The 21,688-nt window shown below is 33.9% G+C and overlaps 3 protein-coding genes, 1 long non-coding RNA gene and 1 other non-coding gene across 6 annotated transcripts; all 5 read right to left on the bottom strand.

Moving 5' to 3' along the window:
• Nucleotides 1-490: 490 nt before the first annotated feature.
• On the bottom strand, nucleotides 491-5,181 carry LOC120160016. Of its 2 annotated transcripts, XR_005519398.1 has the most exons (5): nucleotides 4,972-5,181; nucleotides 4,793-4,878; nucleotides 4,666-4,701; nucleotides 1,637-1,703; nucleotides 491-790 (listed from the first exon to the last, which is right to left on the bottom strand). It is a non-coding gene; the product is annotated as an uncharacterized LOC120160016 (long non-coding RNA). The 2 variants fall into 2 exon arrangements; XR_005519397.1 differs by having other exon boundaries at nucleotides 4,793-5,177.
• A 1,143-nt stretch (nucleotides 5,182-6,324) lies between these two features.
• Nucleotides 6,325-6,397, bottom strand: TRNAT-UGU. Its single transcript has one exon. It is a non-coding gene; the product is annotated as a tRNA-Thr (tRNA).
• Nucleotides 6,398-7,141: 744 nt separating this feature from the next.
• Nucleotides 7,142-9,158, bottom strand: LOC120159845 (leucine-rich repeat receptor-like serine/threonine/tyrosine-protein kinase SOBIR1). Its single transcript, XM_039170380.1, has one exon. It carries the CDS (start codon nucleotides 9,104-9,106, stop codon nucleotides 7,142-7,144), a length of 1,965 nt encoding a protein of 654 aa, XP_039026311.1. The 5' UTR covers nucleotides 9,107-9,158.
• A 3,771-nt stretch (nucleotides 9,159-12,929) lies between these two features.
• Nucleotides 12,930-16,527, bottom strand: LOC120160466 (probable galactinol--sucrose galactosyltransferase 2). The gene is made up of 13 exons (XM_039170884.1): nucleotides 16,247-16,527; nucleotides 15,806-16,159; nucleotides 15,672-15,720; nucleotides 15,488-15,579; nucleotides 15,291-15,398; nucleotides 15,044-15,163; nucleotides 14,504-14,914; nucleotides 14,284-14,425; nucleotides 14,071-14,138; nucleotides 13,852-13,986; nucleotides 13,507-13,724; nucleotides 13,324-13,412; nucleotides 12,930-13,237 (listed from the first exon to the last, which is right to left on the bottom strand). Exons 1-13 carry the CDS (start codon nucleotides 16,423-16,425, stop codon nucleotides 12,953-12,955), a joined length of 2,250 nt encoding a protein of 749 aa, XP_039026815.1. The 5' UTR covers nucleotides 16,426-16,527; the 3' UTR covers nucleotides 12,930-12,952.
• A 3,050-nt stretch (nucleotides 16,528-19,577) lies between these two features.
• On the bottom strand, nucleotides 19,578-20,767 carry LOC120160477 (flavonol sulfotransferase-like). Its single transcript, XM_039170894.1, has one exon. The coding sequence runs from the start codon at nucleotides 20,667-20,669 to the stop codon at nucleotides 19,686-19,688; it is 984 nt and encodes a 327-aa protein (XP_039026825.1). The 5' UTR covers nucleotides 20,670-20,767; the 3' UTR covers nucleotides 19,578-19,685.
• Nucleotides 20,768-21,688: the final 921 nt, after the last annotated feature.

Raw genomic sequence — 21,688 nt, 5'->3', positions numbered from 1 at the left:
GGTTCGATTCTTATCGAGACACTATAATCCGAGCATGGGCTTTTCCTGTTCAAAACCAACATCGGCATTAACATCGATAGTCGATATTAATCCAAACAATAACTAATTTTCCAGGATTGACTTTAGAAATCAGTTCACAAGAGAGAAGAGCAAGTTACAAGGGTTGGACTTTGTAAACTGTAACTGGTAAGTATCTGAAGTAAAATATATTTCAGTGATCGAGATAGATTGGGGCGAAGCGAAGCTGGAGGCTATTTCTCATATTTATTATTCCTTTATAATTTACTTTTCTTAATTTTCCTTATTGCTTGAATTTTAGTTTTACTTTAATTTTATTTTACTAGTTTACTTTAAAATCTCTTTCTTTTTAATTTACTTGTTTTACAAGTTTCTTAGTTCAAGATCAAATCGAAATAGAATTAGAAATTTCTGAATCCCTGTAGACCGACACCCTTCTTCTCTATATTACCATAATTATCCGAGAAAAAAAATTATTTATTTGACAATTATGATACTTGTCATACATATAGCAGTGAAACTCAAAACTTGCACAGGTAAAAGAACGATAGATTATATTAATCCAACATGTGCTATTAGTTGAACTTCAAGTATGTCAATGTCACGATCGGAGAAGAGGAAGAACGTATTGAGGAAAGGCAATTGAGACAATTTGAAATTGAACCAAAAAGGTTAGGAATTGAGAATATCGAATTGGGGCATTTGAAGCTGTAAACACGTGAGGATATTCTCATAGTAACAGAACAAGCCCGATCAAAAGAAGCCCAAATAGCTGCAAAGAATGAACATTAGAATCAATTATCATAGTACAACAACCGGAGAATTTGTTAGATATTCTCGTACAGTGTAAACAAATAAAACTTGTAATTGGGATGAGCTCTTTATGCATATTTTGAATGAAGATTTCCTTCTCTTGAGTCTCTCATTCTTCTCTCATCTTTTATCTAAATCTTTTTCTTTCTTTCTACAGACATAGCAAATTGGTATCGAGAGCCCACAATCCTTGCACGATAACTCTGGGTATGCCAAAGACGAATAAAACAATGGCAGAATCTACTAACTTATATGCTATTTAAAAGTAGATTGAAGATTTGACTATATTGATGAAGTATGCGACAAATGATTCAAATCCTCCACGATGGTGGGATACACAAAATGAAGGTGTAACCCAACTGGAGACACGGATGAATACAAACTAAGCATATATGGAAAAGATGCTGAAAATTTTGATAGGCCGTGATGATGACCCTAACGCTACAAACTCTAAGAATGATCAGATACACACATCTACGATTACTAAGATCGTAGGAAAAAAACCCATGACTGTCACCATAGTGAATGAAAAGAATAGGTTTTCTTACAAACCTACTAAACCGGGAATCCTCAAGTCTAAACCGGATGAAACTCACTCTAATCAACCAACTGTGGGAACTGACACTCAAAAAGGTGAAAATAGTAATCTGCGACTTAATCTGGACAGTTATGAGGACGAAAAAGGAATTTTGGGTTGCACTCGAATTCAATATTTCTTTGGATAAAATTTGAGTTACCTTCTTTTGATGGAAATAATCCTAGAGCTTGGCTACAAAAATGTAGTTTTTTTACTTGTATGTCGTACCTGGAGAACAAAAAGTGGAAGTTGTTGTGATGCACCTCGTAGGTTGTGCCAAGTCTTGGTTTGATGCCTACATCATGCAGAAACACAGGGTGCATTGTCATGAGTTTGAGGCAAATTTGTGCCACCGTTTTAGTGACATATCATTTTCTGATGTAGTGAAAGAATTCACTAAGTTAATTCATAAGGGGACAATGGATGATTATAATGACTGTTTTGAGAAGCTACAACCATACATGATCTTTCAAAATCCTACATTAAGTGAGGAATTTTTTTCCGCTATTTGTTAGTGGACTAAGGAATGATTTGAAGCATAGAGTAAAGGCATTAAATCCTAAAACCTTTCATAAGGCCAACATACGGGCCAAGCTATATGAGCCTTCAGTTGAATATGAGAATATGAAGCCAAAACCATTTTCAAAGTATTTATCCTACTCAAGTCAGCAACAGTCATGAAACCATAACCTACTCCTACACAACAACCAAAACCTACAGTTCATCAACCTAAATCTACACTTATGAAGTATAGAAGACAGAGTAACCTCTGTTATAAGTGTGGTGATAAATTTGTACTTGGCCATCAATGTAAGCAAAGGTAGTTGAACTTATGGGAGAAGCTAATATCGAAGAACAACTTGATCAACTTGAAGAAGAAACATAACAATAACAAAGTCAAGAGGAAGAAAACTTAGAAATTTCAATCAATGCTATTACCGGTTGCACTAGCCATAATGCATTGAGAATTCAAGGCATCAAACAAGGAAGGCCACTGCACATTATGATTGATAGCGGTAGCACTCATAGCTTTTTAACTCCTAAATGGATTGAAGGAGAAGACCATTTAATTGCTACCTATCACTTCGTTATAACAGTAGCTAATGGTGAGGAACTATATAGTTCAACAAGATGCAACAATTTCACTTGGCAGATGCAAGGGTACTTCTTTAATCATGATTTTTGAATTCTACAACTGGGGGGTAATGATATGGTCTTAGGGGTGGATTGGTTGAAATTATACAGTCCAATGTTGATGGACTTCGGTCATATGACTATAACTTTAACAAATGAGGGGGAACATGTGTTCATTCAAGGCCAATAGACCTCTGGTATATTACAACAAATTTCTGATGCTACTTTTATGAAAATGAGTGCTATGGACTCTGACTTACTTGATTGAGGCATATTTTTGCTTTAAGTTTCGAAGTACCCCACACATTAATACCTTTTGAGTTACCACTATTACAACAATACAAGGAAATATTTGAGGAACCATTGGGGTTGCCTCATGCTAGAAGTCATGATCATGCCATATTATTAAAACCAGATGTTGTTCTAAGACCCTACAAATTTGCACATCATAAAAAAATCTAAAGCGAAAAAGCAGATTGATGCTATGCTTTCTTCTTCTATCATCCAACCTAGCAAAAACCCTTTTTCTTCCCCTTGTTTACTTATAAAAAAGAAACATGGGACTTGGATATTTTGTGTGGACTACAGACAACTCAATGACATGACCATTAAAAACAAGTTCTCTATTCCAGTTGTGCAAGATCTACTAGATGAATTACAAGGGGTTGTCTACTTCTCCAAGATTGACCTAAGGTCAGGATATTGGCATATTAGAATCAAGTAAGAAAAATCTATAAAATTGCTTTTAGAACACATCAGAGACACTTTGAATTTAAGGTAATACCCTTATGACTAACTATTCCATATTTCAGTCTCTTATGAATAACTTGTTTAACAAGTATCTAAGGAAATTTGTATTAGTTTTCTTTGATGATATTCTGGTTTATAGTCAATCTATGGTAGAGCATAGGGAACACTTGCAGATTGTTTTGAAAGTCCTGAAAACTAATCAATTGTTTGCCAAGTTGTCCAAATGTTTTTTTGGACAAGAGAAGATAGAATATTTGGGCTATGTTATATCAGGTGCTGGTGTGGCTACTAACCCAACTAAGGTGCAACCAATGTGGTAGCTGATGCACTTTCTAGACAGTGGGAAGATGAAGGATAGTTGCAAGCTATGGGGGTTACTATAATAATTCCTAGTCGGGTGCAAGAGGTTGAAGACAATTTTATAGGAGATGAATTGACTGCTGATTGGATTTCAGTATTATATGTTAATCCTAATGCTGATAACAAATGGAAATTCATTAAGGGAATCCTTAGATTTAACAACAAAGTATATATTGGAGTTATAGAAAGCTTAAAATTGTGGACAATCAGGGATTCAAGCCACATACAATAGGATTAAAGTCTATTTTTATTGGCCTAATCTTAAGGCTATGGCGACTACTTATGTTAAACATTGTGATGCATGTCAACAGACCAAGGCTGAACATGTGGCTCAACCTAGGTTATTACAACCTCTTCCAATTCCTACTCAAGCTTGGGAAGTCATTATTATGGACTTCATTGAAGGCCTGCCTATATCTTTCAAGAAGAATTGCATTATGGTAGTGGACAAATTTTCTAAGTACAGTCACTTTTTAGCATTATCACATCCTTATTCAGCAGCAAAGATAGATAAACTATACTTAGACACTGTTTACAAATTGCATGTCCGCCTAAAGTGGCCATTTCAGACGGAGACAAAACATTCACTAGCACCTTTTGGAAGGAACTGATGAAGCATCTTGGCAATAAAACACTATTCAATACAACATATCACCCTCAAACATATGGGTAGACAGAGGGCAAACTAGTGCTTAGAGCAATATCTAAGGGGGATTTGTTTCCTACGTCCTAAATAGTGGGCCAGGTGGTTAACTCATATTTAATGGTGGTAAAATACAACATACCACATAGCATTGAAATTAACCCCTTTTGAGGCATTGTATGGATATAAGCCCCTAACTAGGGTTTGGCAAACAGAGTAACAAGTTCAAAGTGAGCAAGAATTACTTGACAGTTAGGAGGAAATAAAGAGGATCATGAAGGAACAATTAGAACATGCTCAGAATATAATGAAACAACAAACAGATAAGAAGAGATTAGAAAGGCAGTTTCTAGTAGGTGACGAGGTTTACCTTAAACTCTAGCCTTACAAACAAAGCTCTCTTGCCCTGCGAAAGAACTTTAAGTTAGCAGCCAAGTTTTACGGCCCATATAGAGTCTTAAAGAAGATCGAAGAAGTGGCTTATCGCCTGCAATTACCAGATGAATCGTGATTGTACCATGTCTTTCACGTGAGTCTTTTGAAGAAACGATTGGGTTTTCCAATGTAGCCTCGACGAACCCTCCTACAACAGATGAAGAAGGTCAGTTCAAAATTGCTCCACCGAAAATTTTGGGCAGAAGAATCGTCAACAGAGACAACAAACGGATTACTCAACTTCTAGTTCGATGGGTGAACCACGACGTGGATCAAGACACCTGGGAGGATTTCACAGTCCTCAAAGCGCAATTTCCATGGTTTGATCCTTGGGGACAAGGATCGCCTAAGGGGTAAGTATTGTCACGATCGGAGAAGAGGAAGAACGTATTGGATAATTGGAAATTGAACCACAAGGGTTAGGGATTGAGAATATCGAATTAGGGGTTTGATGTTGCAAACACGTGAGGAGCACGAGCTGTTTAATTAGGATGACCCAACAGTATCGGTGGAAAACAGAGCAAGCCCAATCTGAAGAAGCCCAAATAGCTGCAAATAAGGAGCATTAGAATAAGTTAGCACAGTACAACAGTTGGATAATTTTTTAGATATTCAAATAAAACTTGTAATTGGGATGAGCTCCTTATGCATATTTTGAATGAAGATTTCATTCTCTTGAGTCTCTCCCTCGTCTCTCTTCTTTTACCTAAATCTCTTCCTTTCTCTCTACGGACATAACAATCAATTAGCTAATTAACCACCATCTATGTTTTCTACCAATTTATTAATTCACACAAGCAAAATGATGAACCAAAGCCACATAGAATCCAACAAAAGCAATATTCATCCTAGTTAAAGATCATCGGGCATTAGTTCTTGTCAAAATTACTGAGCTAGTCCATTTAGCTAATTTATTGTAGACAGATATGAAGATTCTCAAGCATTCCACTCCACTCTTAAAGTCAAGCTTTGTCTTAAAAAAAATTGAAAGGGAAACTTTAATCCCATGTCATCTAATTCCAAAATCTTTGAATAAATTCTATAACAAAAAACCGGAGGAAATAAAAAAAAATCTCCATTAAATTTCTCACCAGAGAGAAAATGCCTTATGTCTTTCTCCCGAGACGCTTCCTCAGCTTTTTGTATTTGTGTTTATCTTCTTCTCCCTCTTTTTCTTCTCGTTATCTGCCCAAACCGTTCAATCGTTATCATGCTCCGTCTCTGCTGCCATCCCCTCGATTTCCATGATAGCAAATGGATTAAACCCAATTGAGCTAATGGGATTCAATAAATACCCAAATGGGCAACTTGGGTACAACTTCTAAGTTTCGAGAGTCGATGTGGTTGATTTTGTGGGGGCTTTGGGAGATAAGATTAATCTTTGAGTTGCTTTGTTCTTGTGGATGAGAATCGCCATTTTTTGCATAGAAGAAAGGTGAAAGAAGTGAGTTTGAAACTCAAAAATAATTGCAGAAAGTTGGGATTTTGGATCTATTTTTTAGCTTCGATTCGAACAACCCCTGAAAGTTCTAACGATGACGAATTTCTGATGATTATAAAAAAAGGAGCTTCAAATTTCGAAATTGAAACAAATTGCCCCCACGCAGGATCGAACTACGGACCTTCAGTTTACAAGACTGACGCTCTACCACTGAGCTATAGAAGGCTTAATTACAAGGCATCCCCTTTAAAATCTTATAACAATTATATAACGTAGACAAATCGACGGCTTCAAGTGGGGGCGGTAAAGTTGAATAGTGGAAGCTAATAACTTGCGCCATGGACGACAAGGAAGCTCCCTTCTTTTAATCCTTTTGGGTTCGTACAATGAAATTTAATCTTTTATTAATAAATTTTAAACTACTCTTACTCTACTTGATTGCAGCTAATACAAATCCTTTAAAGCTGAGTTGTGAACTTCTTAAAATATCGGCTCATATCACAGCTGATTATGGCTAATGGTTTCGATAAGAAACATACGGCCTTCTTGCATGTTTTTTCTGTTGCCTTTTGCTTTCCCAATTGACTATGTGTCTGCAAAATCGGTATCTGAAAATGACACAGAATTTTATACGTTTCTCATTCATCCAGCATGTTTGTATTTACCCTTTGGCTAATTGAGATCCATAACGTGAAATTGAATCTTAAATATTGCCTGATAGTTGACATTTTCTTCCATCACCTTTCCATGTTCCCTTGATTGTTTAATGGATCGAAAATAAAGCACAGAGCTGGAGTTATTTGATTGTCGGTTCAACTTCTTTCGTGTCTTAACATTTTGACCAACAAAATTTCTAATTTGGATAAGCAATCCAAAACCCAGATTATGTTTCTTACAAGCATTACAATTATGTTGCACATTAAGATCATGTGCAGTAAAAAAAAACATTAAACATTAACTGTTGACAGCCTTATTCTTCTTGCCTGACATTATCATTGACTTGCTGAGCCTGGCTGTCGATTTGAGACAACATGCATCTGACATCCTTACTGTTTGGTCTCTCCTTGGGATCATCCAAAGTGCAAAAGTAAGCAATTCTGAGGACCAAAATCATTTGTTCATCGTACCCTTTTCCCAGGAGTATAGGATCGATGGCTTGGCTGGGATTTCCCGAAACCAGTTTGTTTCTCATCCATTTCACCAGGCTCACTTCGTCAGTTTGTTGAAAGAAATCATCGGATGGAAGCTTTCCTATCACCAGAACACCGAGTATAACACCGAAGCTATAAATATCGCACTTATCGGTGAACTTGAGAGTTTGGTGATACTCCGGGGCTATATATCCGACGGTTCCGGCCAAGTTCGCGGTGGTTACATGTGTGTTGGCATCGGGCATTGCTTTTGCGAGCCCGAAATCTGCTATTCTACCTTCCATATCGTCGTCGAGAAGGATGTTTGCCGGTTTCAAATCTCGGTGAATAATCCGGGGTCTTTGGTTCATGTGAAGATACTCGACTCCTGCTGCAACTCCTAATGCGATATTTTGCCGAGCAGGCCAATCGAGCTCCCTTGTACCTTGGGAAACTTGATGCAAAACATCTTGTAAACTTCCGTTCTTCAAGAACTCGTAAATTAGTAAATGACAGTCCGGTCGAATAACATGAGCTAATAAAGAAACGAGATTCCGATGTCGAATTCGACCGACAGTGGTGATCTCCGATCGGATTTGACGCATTTTCTTGTTCAGAACGTTGCTATCTTGTGCTGTCAGTTCAGCTGCATCTTTTGGAGGCTGAATGATCTTCTTAATAGCAATCATTTTTCCATTACTTCCTGGCAATTCGGCTTTGTAAACTTCCCCACATCCTCCTCTGCCTATGACCTGCAATGAATCCAAGCCATCGTCTTTCTCCAGAAATGCTAAATCTTCAGCTTTCTTTATCAATGAACTGAATATCGATGTACCCGAATCTTTGCCTCCCCCTCTAACAGCTTCAATGAACAGCTTCAACATCACCGAGAAGACAAACCCGGATAAAATCCCGACTGGCCCTCCGGCGAGGATCCCGAAAGCCCATCTCCTTAGTTTCCGATGACCTTTGTGTTTGTGATGATTTGATGTTGATGGACCGAGAGCGGGAGCTTCAGCAGCTGCAGATTTACCTCCATGAGGTGATGGAACTGAAGCTGAACTTCCATTATTGTTTTTCTCAGCAAACATGTATCGTTTGGGATATCTTGAAACTGCTGGTTCATCAGCTTTGCTCGTCATTGGAGCAGAACCTTCAAGGAAACTGTTTCCCGAGAAGTCGAAGAATAGAAGGTTCCGAAATGAACATATCGATGGTGGGATTTTCCCGGAAAACTGATTGTTTGCGAGGGAAAGACTTTCCAGGTCGGGAAATTGCTTCAAAAAACTCAAGTCGCCTGTAAACTTATTGAACGACAGATCGAGAACTCGAAGACGGATCAAAGAAGACAAATTCGAAGGAATTTCACCATTCAACATATTGTTCTTGAGATCAAGAACTTCGAGTTTTTTACAATCAACGAATTGGGTCGGGATTTGGCCAACAACATTGTTGTCAGAAACAGTCAGCTCTTTGAGCTCAGTAAGCTTCCCGATTTCAGGCGACAAGAATCCGTCGAGCCCTTTGAACATGAACACAAGTCTGGTGACTTTGAGAACGTAAGTGTCGTTGTCAGCGATCCTCCGCTCACAGAAAACGCCGGCTGCAGTACAAGGATTAGTGGAAATGTAGCGTTGATCATTGATGCCAAGGTCTTTAACAATGGCGGAAAAAGCTTTTGAGTCTGAATGGTCGAGAGCTAGCTTTGCATCTGATATGAAGAAGAGAGATAAGAAAGTGAAGAAGAAGAGGGTTTTCCTGTGGCATTGGCGGTGGTGGTGGCGTTTGGAAGGAGAAAAAGCCATTTCCGTGGCGGAGGGAACGGGATGGTGTTGAAGAAACTTGGATTGTGATTAATTCATAACTGTCTTGAACTGTGTTTAGGTATAATTTGGATTGAATATCCTTGTTTTATAAGCATGGAAATCATGGTTTTAGTGGACCCCATCTAAATTTAAATATATTTTTCTTAGGTTAATTGACTTTTTTTTTTGTATAATTATTATCAAGAAAGAATGATAAAAAATGGTTGTCCGTTGTTCCCATATTAATAAGGTAAGGAGGAAGTAAGATAGTAGGATACCTCCAACACTAGATTGAGAGCAGCTTCCGTAGGAGACCTCCAAATTATAAAATGCCCTCCATGAGACTCGATCCCACAATCTCAAGATTTAGAATCTTATGCTCTACCAACTGAGCTGGATGATCATTTCGAAAGAATGATAAAACATTTTATAAAATTTAGATGATTGGTTCCAGTATCGTATTTTTTAATTTTATAATACTTTTAATAAATAATAATTATTAATTTTTCTGGATTTTAAACTCATAGAATGATTCTAATAATAATAAAAATATTATTTAAAATATTAAATTCAAACTATTGTTTCTTAAGGAGGTATATATTATAAATTAGTTAAAAAATTAAATAAATAATATTTTATAATCACTTCAAACCATTAAAAAAATTAAATTTTAAGGTCATATACAGTAGTATCCAAAAATATATTTTAAAGTAGACATATATGAATTAATAACAAAAAAAAATTATATGATAAAACACAAAATTTCACGATAAACACCTTACGTAAATTGAAGAACTAACATAAAAAAAATTCAAACTTTAAGGTAAACATGTGTCAAATAAATAATTATAAACCCAAACATAATATATGAATATATAAATAAAACATAGACACAACTATTTTTAAGGATAAGTTAAACAGATATTTTTACAATTTTAGGATGACTCGAGTTGCTGCTACATTACTCGGTTAATAAATGTCTTTATATATTAAAAATATTTGTTAAGTAAATAGTTAATTTTATTTAATGAAATAATATTTTTGAATAAAAAAAAGTAAATTCACCATATGATATTTTCTCTAGGATAACTAAAGTGTACAATTTAGTCATTTAAAAATTAAAAAAATAAACATAGACTAAACGTTGTCAATGATTAAGAGATTTATTATTATATCTTGAGGTCTTAGATTCGAGCATTGTATATGACTTCAATGGTAAAGAAAATATTGGTTTTCCTAGAGTTCGAGCAACAGCGTGTGTAGGGTGTGTGAGTATTGTCAATAGATTAAGAAAATTTTGAACAAATATAATTTTGTAATCACCCTAAACTATTCAAAAATAATAATAATAAATCATCAGAACTCATGGATTTAAACAATTGTACATGCAGGGTATGAAAAATATCAATTAATTAAACAAATTCAAAAACATATATTACGTAATAAAAACAATAAAGAAATTAACTAAATTTTCTATTTTCCCTTTTTAATGTATATTAAAAGTAATTAAAATTAAATGATTTATATAACTTTTTTTTGGAGTGATCAACCAACGTTAGAGAGAGTACATTTAAATATATATTTAAATTTGTAATCTTTAATAGAATAATATCATTTATGTATATTTGAGAATATTTTTGAATAATTTAAGATGATTGTTAGGTAATAGTTATTTAAAATATTTTTTAATTATTTACAATGTACATATATTTTATAAATATAAATTACAATTTTTCAAATTTAAGACTTTAAGAAAAATAACATCTTTTATTAATTGAGACCATTTAATAAGTTATATATGTGGGAATTTTGAAAGTAATAAAGCTAAGATTGTGCGCATTTCATGTTGCCATTAATGATGATATTATAAAGATAAGGATTACTTATATGTTCTCAAACTATAATTTTTATTTTAAACTAGTCCTTAATATTTTAATTTTATCCTCAAACTATGACTCTCATTTTAAATTAATCCTTAAACTTTTAAACATTCTAATTTCATCCCTGAACTATGACCCTCTTTCTAAATTGGTTCCAAAACTTTTAAATCTTCCAATTTCATCCCCAAATTCATCCAAATATATAATTAATTTCAACCATAGTTTAACCTAGATTTTGTTTTTTTCAAACAGATAATAATATAACTTGGCATCTCGATTTTATTAACAATGAATGTGATTAGTATATATGTATAGTTTGGGATAAAATTGGAATGTTCAAAAAGTTTAGGGACCAATTTAGAATGAAAGTCATAGTTTGGGGATGAAATTGAAATGCTCAAAATTTTGAGGACTAATTTAGAATGATAGTCATGGTTTAAGAATGAGATTGAAACATTTAAAAGTTTAGGGACCAATTAAAAATGAGGTAGTACTTTGAGGATATGTAATGCAATTAACTCTAAAGATGAATAAGTGAATTATTGTAAATGGCAAATTACGTTTACCCGCATCCTTAGGGATCCAAGCTTAGACGTCCACATGTCTGCTGCTCATGTGATGTACAAACAAAGCAGGACAAACTTTTTGCCGTAATGAGCACTTTTGATTAGTTTAGGACACTGTCAAGTATTTAAACAAAACAATTTATAAAGTCAAACCTAATTTGATTATTATTGAATTATTAGAGACTTCAAATTAATTTGATTAAATATGGGAGGGATAGTAGGATCCCTCTCATTTCGTTATTATAAATAATGTATTAATTATATTATTAGCTTGCTTTTTTTCCAAATAAAAAATTAAGAGGTGGATTTTTATTATTATTGTTATTATTATTTATTAAAAAATGTACGTTTGGGTATCATATATATCTAATAAGTTCATGCAATAAATTTTTTAAATGATATGATCCAATTACACCGTATAAAGTTCTTTTAATTTTTACACTTTTTAAGATTATTAGGTGAAAGAAATTAAGTACGGGATTAATAGTGAAAATAAGGTGTAACTTTCCCTAGGTATTTGTTCCAACCTTGCTCTCCGGTCGCCTTTCAATAGATTCGTTATACGCTGCACGAAGTTTAATTATTCTTTTAATCTAATTTACTTTATTTATGATATCATGATTCGAATTATTAATAGGATTAGGATCCACTTACACTGTAAAACTCTTTTAGTTTTACACATTTTTACAATCGTTGGATTGTAGGAAATCAAAAGCTGAAATTATTCGTACGTCGCTACAAAAATTGTCAGGGACCTAGATGGGTTTAAAATCCTGTCAACCACAAATTTGGTGTCACTTTCTATGATAAGTTAACCGACTCCATGAAGATGTTTAATATTGAATTTGATCGCCAAAAATTTCATCATTATAGCCGATCCAGAGCCAATATAGGGTGAAAAAGAGAGGAGACCCTGCCCCAACTCATCGTGAAGGATCCCACTGATCCCTTCACCTTTATCCGATTCCTTAATCGACCCATCGACATTAAGTTTAACCCAGCCGGATGGGGGAGGGCACCAAGCTTTTTGAAACAGTTTGTGGATCTTGGAATGAAAGACCGTTTCCACCCTGATTAGGGGCGGGATTATAAATTATTTTGAGGGTGAGAATACATATATTAATAATATATAATTCTTGAACTAAGAAGTCAATGTTCGTAATAGAAAAGAATAATATAAACAATAAATTATATCCGAAAACCAAATTCATGTATCACTTAAACAAAAAGAAAGTTAATTTTTAATACCTAATTAGATAAAAGGAATTCAAATAACCAATTAAACTATAAAATTAAATTCATGTGCCAAAAAGTCAAAATATTATTACATTTCATTTATCATATATTTATCTACAAAGAATTCGATACTTAATATTGCTTTAAAAGAATTACAGATTTCCTCAATATATAAACTCAATATCTCTAAATTTGCAATCACATGTTAGATCAACGGTCAATAATCCATTCTCAGAATCGTATATGAACTTGTCTTCTTTCATATCCACCATGCAAGACCTCGGTTTCGTGCTTGAATAAGCTCCAAATCTGCCACACCCTCGAGCTTTGGTTTTTATTATGCAATCTGAAAGCTCATTCATGTTTGCATCAATGGCTTCCACTGCTCCTCCTGAATTGTACATGTCAAGCAATCCTATGGGAGCAAAATGAACACCCTGATCGAAAACCTGGTCGACATCGTTTTAACGAAAGATTATCAGATTATTCGAACATGCCGGATATTCAAACATCGTTTTGAGGAAGATTTACTAACCCTGATTGGTGAAATGGTAAATGTTTCACATTTAAGAGTGGCCAATGATACTTTAATATTCCCATTCTTTGGCAATCTGGAGAGAGATCCTGCAATTGAGAAAGAAAAGATCAATGTATATGTATATATTTTGGTTTTGGATTCGGTGTTTATCATTGAAGTTGATGAAGGCGAAAGGCTAACCTGAATTGAAGGCATAAACTGCAACATCTCCATTCCAATTTTCTCCTGCAATATCTGCAATGAACTCAATATCACAGGGACTAATGTTCCCTGAAATGGCTGAAGGTGTGGGTTTCATGTCTTTAATTGCTTGTTTCATAGGCCAATTTCCTGCTCCTTGGCAGTTGAAAACACCAATCACCCCACATAATTTGTTCAAGTTCCATATCTTCAATAGACTGCAAAACAATTCATATTTTTTTTATAAGAATAGGATGCCTCGTTAAAAACAGTTCATATATATATATATATATATCGAAACGAAATGTGTAATAGATTTCCAGCTTTTGTTTCTTCTTTTATTACCTTTTCCCATCCATGACAGGGTCTTTGAATAAACAATCTCGAGTTGGACGGCCAGAGTGTTTAGCTCTTAGAATCGATCCATCGGGCAATACTAGCTTTCTTAGAATCTCAAAATCGTGATTTCCTGGCTTGTCACTGATAATAAGAGGCAATAAAGGTAAAAAAAACAATGGGAACCTCAATAATATGATATATGCATCAGAAGTTATTGCAGCTAACCTTACATATACTGCACCTCCTCCTATTGCCCTTGCAACACCATGGAACACAGCTGTATCATGTTTGCTCTGCAATAAATAGGAAACAAAATGATGTTGGATCGTGCCATTGTGATTGAATCAACTAACTGGGTAAAGCATGAGTTCCGAATGTGATTCGGATGTTAAATGTGCATTCCAATGACAGTGTCAATAGGAAAGAAAAGCATCCTACATGGAACATGTCCCAATCCGGCACCACAATTTCCCCAAGAAGTAGACTGTTAAAAGCAACGGATGCAATGTGTAAGGTCTGAAATGTTGGCTCTCGTGGCATGAAATCTTCCGAAGCTCTCGCAACTGCGCTGGTTTTCGAACTGAAATCATATTGTGATCAGAGCTTACATTTCAGCTTACCTACTTGCTAAATATTTTGATCTGATTATGATTTTTACCTGTAAATCGAGTCTGAATTGTGACTCATGCAACATATCAGGTTATTTTCTTTGAAGTTCCTTGATGTAGATTGTTCTAGTGCTTGTTGATATTGTCTAGTCAATGAAACCCGTCCACCAAACCCAGATCCTAAGGTCTCTATCAAATTTTGGGCATCTACCTTGACTCCATCAACCCCACTGCTGGCGAGATAGCTATGGAGATCATTGTAGAAATCGAAGATTTTCTGTGGTTCGATGATCCCCACTCCATACTTCTCCAAACTGTCCGGGATAATGTCTCGCAGATTTCCGACGTTACCAGGTGATTGGATTGGATAAACAATCTTTGGATTGTATTTTTTCATTGTTTCAGATGATGGAAGAACACCTCCCCAATAGCCTGTTAGAGCATGCCAGACATAGACATACCTGCATTACCATGTAATTTTCGTAAAAAATACAGCAAAAACAAGCATAAATATTATGTTAATCGGACTTTATCGAACATGATACTTCAAAGAATAACAAGGCATTATGTCTAAATATTTGAACCCTTACTTTAACCCATATTTTACTTTGATCATGTTAACAAATTCTTGGAGATCGCTACACCCGGCATCCGATTCTGGACTTTTGAACTTACTGTTTTCTTTGATATCAACTAATCTAGTTGCAAACCTGTTAAATAAAAAGACAACAAGAAGCATGATTAACAAAGCAAGGCAAATGACTATATTTATGGAATTGTTGTACATATTTCGACAGGGTACATATTCCAGGTATGCATTACCACTACAGTACTTACTGTGTCCCTTCGATAAGCGGTTCTCCTTCTTTTTGGAACTCGTTTACCGTATCTTGCCATCCGTCATCGATGATTAGGACCTTCGGAGAACAGCCTCCCTCCGAGAAACTGCCCGAATAACAGAACAATGATCATATGTTCCTTGAAAATTGTAATGATTTTGGGAAAATGATTGCTGAATTATTTGTTCTTTTTACCTTTGAAGACCCTCTTTGATGACTTGAGGATTCACTTCGGTATAAAAGGCATCCCAAGTGCACCATCCGAACCAGTCCAAATGTGCAGGGATCTGTTCATCAAAACAAACCAAAATCCATCAATGGAACAAGATTGTATGTACTAAATTGTGTTAGATTCAACAGTTTGAGATTAATCAATAACCTTCTTGCTTTCAATGTGTCTGAAAGTTCCCTTGTGCTTCTCCAATATCCTACATTGACGCAAACAATGTAATGTCGGATGAAAAGAAATTGCAGCAGATAAAACATTGGAAATCAGCTGCTTTTTTAGCATACTTTATGGAATTCTTGATGAGTTCAAATGGATTGTCCCCTGAATTGATGAACACAGGCTCCGATATTTGTGAGGTCTGGACATTGGCATCACCACTTTCAACACAAAACTGGAGCTCATTTGCAGGAGTTCCTTGCAAACTTGTCCGGAAATCGCCATCCAAGACAGGCAAGAAAAGAACATAGAACGTGTTTTCAATGTCTGAATCAGAGGAATCGTCGTCTTCAACAGCTGATTCTTGTTTGATTTCCAGAAGAAGCATTTGAGTCTCCAATGGAACATCACTGCCAGATTTCCCGTACCCCGGAATCATCCACCATATTTTGAATCTAAACAGACATAGAAGCTTGTATCCCCTGCAATAAAATCAAGCAAAAGAGTTGAACAAAAGGAAAACAGATTCGAACGAACAAATTTATGGAAACTGGGAAAGGAAACATTACTGAAGAATCCCGAGATTGAAAACATGGCGAGAACTGGGGATTGCTGAAGTTGAACCCAGAAAAGCTGAGCCTGAAATTCCCTGAGAAACAATTATGTTGCTCGGAACCTCGGTTAAAACCACCTTTCCCCGCACCATGAGGCGGCCATCTTTGACACAGGGAGCTGCTGTGATCGTCATTTGTTTTTTCTTTAAAGAACAAAAAGGATCAATGGAAAGTTGGAAACTGCTGTGTTTAAAGGAAGATGAAGATGAAGATGAATGAAGAAATTCACAGATGAAGGAAGATGAAGGGGTTACTATTTATATGTTCCATTTGTTGAACTCAAAAGTGCAACATAAAATGTGAAATCCAAGAAACAAACCGTGTGGTCAGACTTGGGATTCGGATGATGGCGTTGTTGCCGAGACTTTTATCTTTTGCATATTGGGTTCCCTTTCAGATACAGCTTACAAAAGGATAATACCACGTCAAGGACACATCAAGTTTGGGTAAGAATAAAGGAAGGTTCATATAATAAATTTTTAGTATAATGTCAAAATTAATTCCTAACATCTATCTAAATAAATATTTTAACCCTTATTGGTTTTTAACACATAAACTCAACATTTTAAATTTTAATAAAAATAAATTTATTGAATGAAAATTGCTTAACTTATTAGCAATCAAAATATATTACAAACATAATATTTTTATATATATTAAATTATTAATGTGCCATGTGTCATACGGTGATATGACACATGTCAGAGTGATGATATAATGAGAAACTTTAATAATTAAACAAATGTGAAAATATCATATTAACAATATACGTTGACTTTTAATTAATTAATGATTTTCATCTAATATAAATTATTTTGATTTAAAATTAAAACATTTAATTAATAGCTAAAGTAGTTATTGGAAAAAAAATATTGAGTTAATTTAGACCTTATATGTAAAATTTTTAATCTAAATATTTTTGTAAATGATTTTAACTAATATTAATAGAAATAAGAATAAGAGGAGGTTTCATATAATATTTTTTTTATTAAACCATCAAAACAAAAGAAAACGATTTTAAACGATACTAATATATACTAAAAATAAGCACAAAGATAAATCAATAAAATTATGTAAGCACAAAGAATGGGAAAAGGTGGGAATAATTTAATAAGGGATGGTTCGAAATTGACTGAGACGTGAGTTTAAATCTAAAACTGACGTGGCGGTGAGTAGGATGAAGGTTGCTTTGTCTTGTCTCCCACACGATGTGCGTTTGTTTATTAGTAAAAATCAAAATTCTATTATAAGAGTATATACCAAAAAATATATATTATAATTTGTCGAAAAACTATATTATAAAAATATTAATTAAATAAAATTACTTTTGACTTATGATTATTATTGGTAGAAGAATTCTAACTATCATTAATTATAATTATTATAGTAGGATGAAATATTAAATCATTTAAATCATGATATTATAAAAAATATAAATTAAAATAATTATTTTTAAAATAATTTCTTATAATATTTAATTTTTAATTAATTAAATATAATTGATTACAACAAATTTATAATTGACTCATTTTATTTAAATAGAAATGATATATGATGATGCAATTTTTATGCAATTTTCCCCTTTTTCTGAATATTTTATTTATATCCATTTTTAGAAGTTCCGAATCTATTTTTCTTTTGTATGATTTCCTTATTTGGTGTAAGATAATATTAGTGGAACAATTGGAGCAGTAAAATATACGAATATATTAAAATAAAACGAACCTTAGTTTTAACTACACGGATGACCATCAAACTATGATCAAAATTTATTTTGACAACCGATGTTTTAATTTGATCAAATTGATGGTCTTTTTAATGACTAGCGGTTTGATTGAACTATTTAAATAGTTGAGTGGTCTTTTTAATCAAATTGAAACACTAGTAGTCAAAATGAATTTTGACCATAGTTTGATGGTCACCCGTGTAATTTACCTAAAATCTTATCATTCGTATTTCTACAGAAAATAACGTGTAATTTACCTAAATAGTTTGATGTTTGCTTACCGGGAGATTATTTTGTATTGGTCGAAAGGGTAAACTATGCATTTAATACATAAAGTTTCATAATGTCAGTAATCAAATAATATATTTTTTCTTCTTCAGCCAATAGGGTGGGGAATCGAACCAGCACCCTCTTGGTGAAGATGAATAGGCTTAGCCACTAGGCTAAGAAAGGCAATTTGAAATAGTTCACCACAAGAAATATTTAATTAATAGAGGATTTTTTAAAATATATGTTTTTAAAACATCAATCTTAAACTATTTTAAAAATTAAATTTAAAATATTTATTTACGATCCTCGTTGATTTCGACATCCGTAAGCCACACCATCACCACCATTCGAACCACCAAGCAATTCCGCTCAAAACCAATCCTCGTTGTCGCTCCATCAATGTTCCTCCGACGTTCTATCGCGGAGATTAAGATTTTAAAAGTTAGAGATTTGGGTATTGGGGATTTTAGAGATTTAGGGGATTTTGGTATCAATAAGAGAAAAGATTGATCAATGGGTGGTCGACGACAGGTGGGTGACTGTTCGGCAATGACGATGGTGGCTAGAGATAACCGGCGACGATTGGTAACAGGGTTGAAATGAGAGATTTTGGTTTTTTAGAGTTTTTCTTTTATAATTTCAATAAAAATTGGGGTTTTATAAATAAATAAAGTTTTTTAAATTCCTAATTAAAATAATATTTTTATTATTAAAAAATTAAAAAATATAATAGTAGACACCTAAAAGTGTAACTAAGAAAATGTTAGGTATCAATTTTTAACGAAAATTTCTTTAGACATCAACATTTTTCGAAACAAAGTTTAGACACTTAATTTTCTATTAAGCCTTCGTACTTATTTTTGTATTAAGCCTTCATATAATTTATAACCGTAAGTATACAAGTCAAATACAAACATAGAGACATGATTATAGTCATCTCAGAATACTTGTAAATTAGCGTAGATTAAACCAAATATATTAGCATAAAGAGAAGTACAGCTCAAAGCACATCATAGGTTGCTTTTGCATATTGATATATTAATCATAAAGTGAAGTATTTATACGTAGGATTAGTGCATTGATATATATATATATATATATATAAAATTTGAAGTTTCATTCTTTATTATCTTCTTCGAAATCTTCTGGGCTTATTATCATGCTTGTGAACAGAATACACCTATATCATACATATATACATTTAAAATATGCTTCACTTGTGAGAAGTTCATATAAACTTAACATGAAATTCACACATAACATGCTTGTATACTATCGAATTTGTTCATGTCAGGTTTAAACACAATCTTTATTCAAAGGGAAGTAAAACTGAGATCAAACTCTGCACCATACACTATTAGCTTCGGAAACGGATATCATGAAGCAAATCTACAACACTCAAAGACTTAAACCAGAACCGCTTAGTTTCTGGTGTGTTATTCGGTCCAATCGTTCGGCCATTTCAGATGTCAAACAATTCTTCCAATCCCCAACCTTCCCTTTCCGAAAATACATCTTGTGTTGAACCACACCCATACGAACTTTCTCACTTTTATTCACTTCCAGGTTGCTTAAATTCTCAAAACTACACATCTTTACAATCTTTTCAGGCACCTCTTTTTGATGTTCTTCTGACGAGAAAGGGCAACTGATGAACTCAGCCAATTTCTTAACATACAAAACAGAATCCTCTATCATCTCTTCATATTTCAAGAACAGAATCTTATTGGGATGTTCCAAGCTTGCCTTCCAGTACCCCAAAACATGGTCCCAATAAGGTCCATACATACTCACACCTTCACAAAACAACTCGAACGCCTCATCGAGATCAGGGGGTTGAAGATTTTGGGATCTTCGTATCGCGGCATTGAAGTGGTACAGTGAAACAAACGAATCCTTGGGGTTCCTGCAAATGTAAACAAGTTTACAACCGGAATCGATTATCGATCTTGGTAAGGAAGAATAAGGAACGTGTGTGGCCAACACAGGAACTCCCATATCACGATAGCTTGGAAAATCTGCATGATAAAGGTCCATGAAAGGCACAACCTCATGGGGCAACTTGGAAAGCAAAGGGGTAGTGGAATCATAAAATGAAGTTCTTGTGTAGATGGAGAAAATGAGGGATTTTAACCAGGTTGTGCCTGTTTTAGGGATACTACAGATGATGGTATCGGTGGGTTGAGCCTGGAATCGTTGTTGAGCTGATACAACTCCTTTGAGGAAAGTGGGGTAAAGCCAAAAGCCTTGATATTGATAAAAATCTTCACGATTGCCCCAACACTTCCTTTTGGGGAGAGTCGATATCATCTGCTCGAATGATTTCTCAAACTCATCTTCGTTTTCATTCACAATATCTTTAGAATCTAAGCGGGACTCCATGAAGAACAGGCTAATGAGTGCAAATACTACGGAACATCTGCTTGAATGATTTCTCAAACGTCATTCTTATCTTTGGCCTATTATTTTATCCCGATGCTTAAGATTATCTTGTATGATATTAGGTATTATGCCCCCCACTGGCAAATAAATTATGGATGGTGTGATTTAATAATTGTAATGTCATTCTCAAGTTAACAAAAAATTAAGGATCCGCGTGAAAGAAATTATTATTCATTATTTGAAGAATAATACTGTATATGAAAATTTATGGCGGACAGTCTTGTTTGACTCGGTTTGATTTGGTCGTGGATGGTAGTTGTGGTGTTCGAGACTTGGATGAAACGATGGTGATGAATGGTTCGACGATCGTAGAAAGATGTGAAGCTCTTGAGTATGATGAGTATTATGTTTAGAGGAGATGACGATCAGAAGAACATTAGACAATGATAATATAGTTGAATTGAGATCGATTACTGTCAATCAATTCAAAAAATTTAATATTTTTTGGGGAAAAAGATTTTAATGTGTCATATCAACATTTCTTAACTTCAGTTAATGGTAATAATTGTAATAAAAGTGAATTAAGAGTTCAATAATTGTATTACAAATTTAAAGTTGGTAACAAAAAATGCAAGTGCTCTAAAAGTTAATAGATTATTTATTTAGTTTATCCTAAAAATTATTACATGTATTTGGAAGATGAAGGTCATTATTTTTAGGATAGAATATCACATGCTATTGAATTATATTTAAATAATTGTTTTAGTCATTAAATTTTTAGATTTATAATATAATTATTAAATTTATTAAATTATTATAAAATAATTTATTGGATTTTATTAAACTATTATAAAGTAATTATTAAATTTTATTAAAATGTTATAAAATGATTTTACACCAACTGATAAAGAAGTTGTTAATTGGTTTAAACTTTTTTGATTTAAATCAATTATTTTTTCTAAAGAGAATCTGCCCCGTCAAATGACATAATAAAATGTTTAACAATAAGGACTCCATAT

The sequence above is a fragment of the Hibiscus syriacus genome, unplaced genomic scaffold (assembly GCF_006381635.1).
Source record: "Hibiscus syriacus cultivar Baekdansim isolate YM2019G1 unplaced genomic scaffold, ASM638163v2 tig00002847_pilon, whole genome shotgun sequence".
NCBI lineage: Eukaryota > Viridiplantae > Streptophyta > Magnoliopsida > Malvales > Malvaceae > Hibiscus > Hibiscus syriacus.
The sequence above is the reverse complement of the archived record's forward strand: the minus strand, read 5'-3'. Positions and strand labels throughout refer to the sequence as shown.